Genomic DNA, 4571 nt, shown 5'->3' with positions numbered 1-4571 from the left:
CTGATAAATAGCAGATTAAAGGGTTAGTTCACCCAAAATTCAAATTTCACTCATTATCTACTCACCCTCATGTTGACTAAGAGCTGTGAGAATTTTCAGAGTCCTCCGTGCCTTCTCTGAGTTACGGGGGGGGGGGGGGGTCCGTGCAGCAGTATTTGTCCATATAATGGTTGTCAATGGATACCAACTTTCTTCGTCCAAAAAGACACACCAAAAAACATCCAAATACCTCCATACTGCTCGTCTGTAATTTCTGTAAAATCACGCTAGATTTGCACTGACACAGGAAGAGCAGTGAACCGAGACACTGGGAGCTTCCGCTACGAACAAGTATAGACTTATTTAATTTTTTTCAGAACAATTTCTCATGTTGGGGCTTCAATACAAGAGGGACATTACAGACGAGCAGTATGGAGGTATTTGGATGTTTTTTGGTGTGTCTTTTTGGACGAAGAAAGTTGGTATCCATTGACAACCATTATATGGACAAATACTGCTGCACGGACCCCCCCATAACTCAGAGAGGGCACGGAGGACTCTGAAAATTCTCACAGCTCTTAGCTGATATGAGGGTGAGTAGATAATGAGTGAAATTTGAATTTTGGGTGAACTATCCCTTTAAATGCTTTTCTGTACGACGTATCCAGGGTACCTGCAGGGATTGCTCTATGGGCTCTTTGCACAGCTCCACTACTTCCTGAACTTAATGCTGCTCCTTTATTTCCTATCTTACATTATTGGACAACCTGATTAATCCAGGTGTGTCTGACCATTGTGACTAGTTTCAGTTTGCATCACCTTCATGCATGTGCCTTTATTTTTAGTGGCTTGATAAAATATTTTATTCTTCATAAGAATCAACATTGTTTGAAAGGTGTTGTTGTATACTGTATGTAATGTTCTTTAAAAAAGCTGACTAAGTAAAAACTTGTTGTGAGTTTTGTTGTGTGATTCATATTTGGATTGCGTTATAAAACTGGTTGAACAAAACTCAAGCAAGTCCTGACCCGACCACAAAGAGTTGTGCAACATCCCATTTTTCTTCTTTTACTGTGAAATGAAACTCAGGAAAAGCAAAAGGAGAGGAAAAGGGAAGTGACTACACGGACCCTCTCCCCCTGCCTTGTTCCTTTGTTGCAGACTTCAAGAGCAGTGAGATTTGTGTTGTGACTCCAAACAAGACAGCACATTCTGAGATCAACACTTTACAACAGAGAAGAGAAGAAGGTAATGTGACTTTTTTGCATTGTCTTTCAGGTTTAACCTAACATTTTTGTGCATTTTTTACAGTTACATTAGCTGTTGCATTAAAGTACAGGCTGGGGCTATGGTGGTTTTGTATTCAGCTCTTGTATGTAAAAAAAAAAAAAAAATTACAGCTGGATGCAACAATAACAACAAAATACATTTCATGCATAATAAATGTAAAGTGAACCTTTTTCTCATACGTTTTCTTGTTGTCTTTTTTTATGTTTTTATTGTTTATTCACCGCATGCCTGGATCAAAATCCTTCAGTGGTGGTTGGAAATGCTCACATACCGAAACACACGCACTCTGTGGCTGCTGCTACTCCTCCATGTCTCTGGAAATGCATTAAAATTTAACCTGTTCAGTGAGTCATCTCAAGCACTTTGTTTGTATTTGCATGAAAATTTTGAAAAAACTTTTTTGGAAAGTAATTTATGCAAATATACCAAAATCATATAAATATTATATAAAATACTTTGCCATGCTTATTATGCACTTTTTCTTGTATAATCTGACCATGAACATTTAAGATGATACTCTGTAGATTATTTGTATAACCTCTACCTGTCCTGTGCAAACAGAACCAAAACCTGGATCTCAGGAAGGAGACGTGAGGCTTTCTGGCTCTAAGAGCATTTCAGAGGGCCGTGTGGAGGTCTTCCATAATGGACAATGGGGAACGGTGTGTGACGACGGCTGGGACATGGCTGAGGCCAAGGTTGTGTGTCGTCAGCTCCGCTTCCCGGGAGCAAAATCTGTTGCCATTGGACAAGACTATGGAGGTAAACTTCACTTCCAATTATCCCCCACCAGAGGGCAGTGAAATTATTGTCATGAGTGAGGAGTTGTGATTTGAGGTTTAGTGTACTTCTGTCAACAATCCAGTTGCATTGACTCTGTTTAATGTATTAAACACTATCACAATAAACAAACATATTCCCTTTTATTTTACACCATACAGTAAGCTCTGGACCCATTTGGCTGGATGATATTGATTGTAATGGAACAGAGGACTTTCTGTTTACTTGTGCTTTCAAAAGCTGGGGAGTAACCGACTGCACCCACAAAGAGGATGTTGGAGTTATCTGTGAAACAGAGAGTAGGTATCAAAATACTTACAAACCTTTAAGTTTGGGAAACAAAAGTAGATTCTCAATCTTCATATTTGTTTTCTGTTAAATATTCATCTCACTGATTTATGATTCTAGGCTCTAACTGGACCAGCACAGATTCTACACACTGGCTGGACCACAGCTTCAGTTTGTCTGATGACCTTGGCAAAATATTTGATGGTGGAAATGGCTGTGACTTCACAATCACAGTCAACAGTGCCACTGGAAACAGACAGGAGGACGAGACAGTGGAAATGATGGAAACAACAATTTGTGCACACAAAATGATCCTCTCACAGTTCCCCCTCTTTGAAGCTTTGGGGGAGAATAACAACATTAGTGTTGACGTCAGTGAGGCCTGCCAACCATATTTCACCCCCTTCATCAGGTATAATGAAGCTGATATGATTTGTATCGTTTCAGCATACATAATTCACATTTATACCACTCCACCGTTTTTTATGCATAAATTAATAGTAAAATGACCAGAAACCTAATGTACCTAAAATCTAATGAATATCCTACAATTTGTTTCTCAATAGATACCTTTACACCCGAAAGATCGATGTGACCATGTCTTCTGTCCAATGTCTCCACTGGATGGCCTCTAAGTTTGCGGTTAAGCAGCTTATGGAGGAGACAGCTCGCCTGTTCTCCAAAGTCCTTCCAGAAGACACTTCATTTCAGACTCAGGTGTCCATTTTCAAATATGCAGAGGAGACTGAGGACATGGTCCTCCAAGAGACCTGTCTCCAGTTCCTGGCCTGGAACTTTGAAAGTCTGACAGAATCTCCAGCTTGGGCCGACCTCTCAGTGAAACTCATTGGAGCCCTTCTAAGCCGCTCAGATCTAGTGGTGCCAGATGAGTATTTTCTGTTCCAGACTGTAGAAGACTGGATCACAAAGAAGGGTGACTCCATCAGTTCGGAGAACCAGATTGACTTGTTGAATCGCATTCGTTTCCCTATGATCCCTGCGGAGAAACTATATGACCTTGAGTCCAACTCTTCTCTTTACAGCAGTTTCAAGCAAATGTTCCAAGAAAAAATGTTGAAAGCATACCAGTTTAATGTTCTACTCTTCAGCCGTCTTTCATCCAAATTCAACACAGATGATGGCTACCTGTCTAGGATCTACACTGCTAAACCATGGGGTGTTTCATTCTCAGGAGAGACAACATTCACAACCCGAGGTCCAACAAATCAATTCCAAAGAAGGCGTGATGGTGTATATGGTTCTCAATATTACCATTCCAGTCAATGGCAGAGTGAAATAACACGCAGCAAGTCTTTCGGTACACCTATCCACAATAGCCTGATGTTTACGGAAAACAAGATTCAGTGGGAGGCAGATGTCTTCAAGCAGCAGTATGAGTGTTCAAACCGAGGGCTGCGCTGCATGTCGCTCCCCATGGCAAGGCTGGTTCCCCAAAGCCGCATCTCACAAAGCAACATCCTCTTTCGTAACCGGCTCCTGCTCTTGTGCAAAGGCAGGTACATCTGTCAGGTTCAGGACTTCAAGGTCAATCTGGCTTACATCGCTGCAAATGATACCCAGCTTGCCTATCCCTGTCCTGATGACCAGTACACCTACCAGTTTGTAGTGAGACCGGAGTATGTCTGAATAAGATAAGACCTTCTGTCTGATCCGTTTGTCAGGTTCTCATTTAGCAGATTGCAAACAAATACTGCCAATATTATCTGAGCGACTGATTCTATTTTTCATAAATCTGTTGTTGATTAACTACAAATGTATTACTTGACAATGATTCAAATCATATCAAATCAGCATTATCTTAATCTTCTTTTTAAACAAGAAATAAATAAAGTGATTTCTACATTCTTTTTTGTGTGTGTGTCAGGACTTTTCTTTTCAAATACCCAATTCATCCAGAAAGGAGAGAGATGAAATGGCAGGTGTAAAACTGGCCAAGTTAAATTAATCATCTCACTGGTTTATAGCTTTTCTCCCATGTGTTTTGAGTACTACCCTACTACATTTTGAGAGCCAATTTAACATTATAATATAAGTCTGTTGTTTTTGCCTGGTCCCATCCAAAACATAATCTGACTGTGACATGAACCTTGCTGCTTTATCTGCTGTCATGACCTCAGCCATTTAACTGCCGTCCAATTTACTCAAGGGGAAGGCTTAATATGTGTAGTGGAATGATAAGCAGATAAACTGCATTGTTTTGTTGGAACTTCAAT

At 40.4% G+C, this 4571-nt stretch overlaps 1 protein-coding gene across 1 annotated transcript; it reads left to right on the top strand.

The window, feature by feature from the left end:
* The first annotated feature begins 983 nt into the window (after window positions 1–983).
* LOC146982893 (galectin-3-binding protein B-like) lies at window positions 984–4203 on the top strand. The gene is made up of 6 exons (XM_085784175.1): window positions 984–1227; window positions 1517–1613; window positions 1831–2031; window positions 2211–2348; window positions 2458–2749; window positions 2904–4203. The coding sequence occupies exons 2-6, from the start codon at window positions 1529–1531 to the stop codon at window positions 3982–3984; spliced, it is 1797 nt and encodes a 598-aa protein (XP_085640301.1). The 5' UTR covers window positions 984–1227; window positions 1517–1528; the 3' UTR covers window positions 3985–4203.
* Window positions 4204–4571: the final 368 nt, after the last annotated feature.

This window comes from Trachurus japonicus, chromosome 8 (genome assembly GCF_045865225.1).
Source record: "Trachurus japonicus isolate A0001 chromosome 8, Traja_1.0".
In the NCBI taxonomy this organism is placed as follows: domain Eukaryota; kingdom Metazoa; phylum Chordata; class Actinopteri; order Carangiformes; family Carangidae; genus Trachurus; species Trachurus japonicus.
This window is presented reverse-complemented; position numbering and strand designations above follow the sequence as displayed.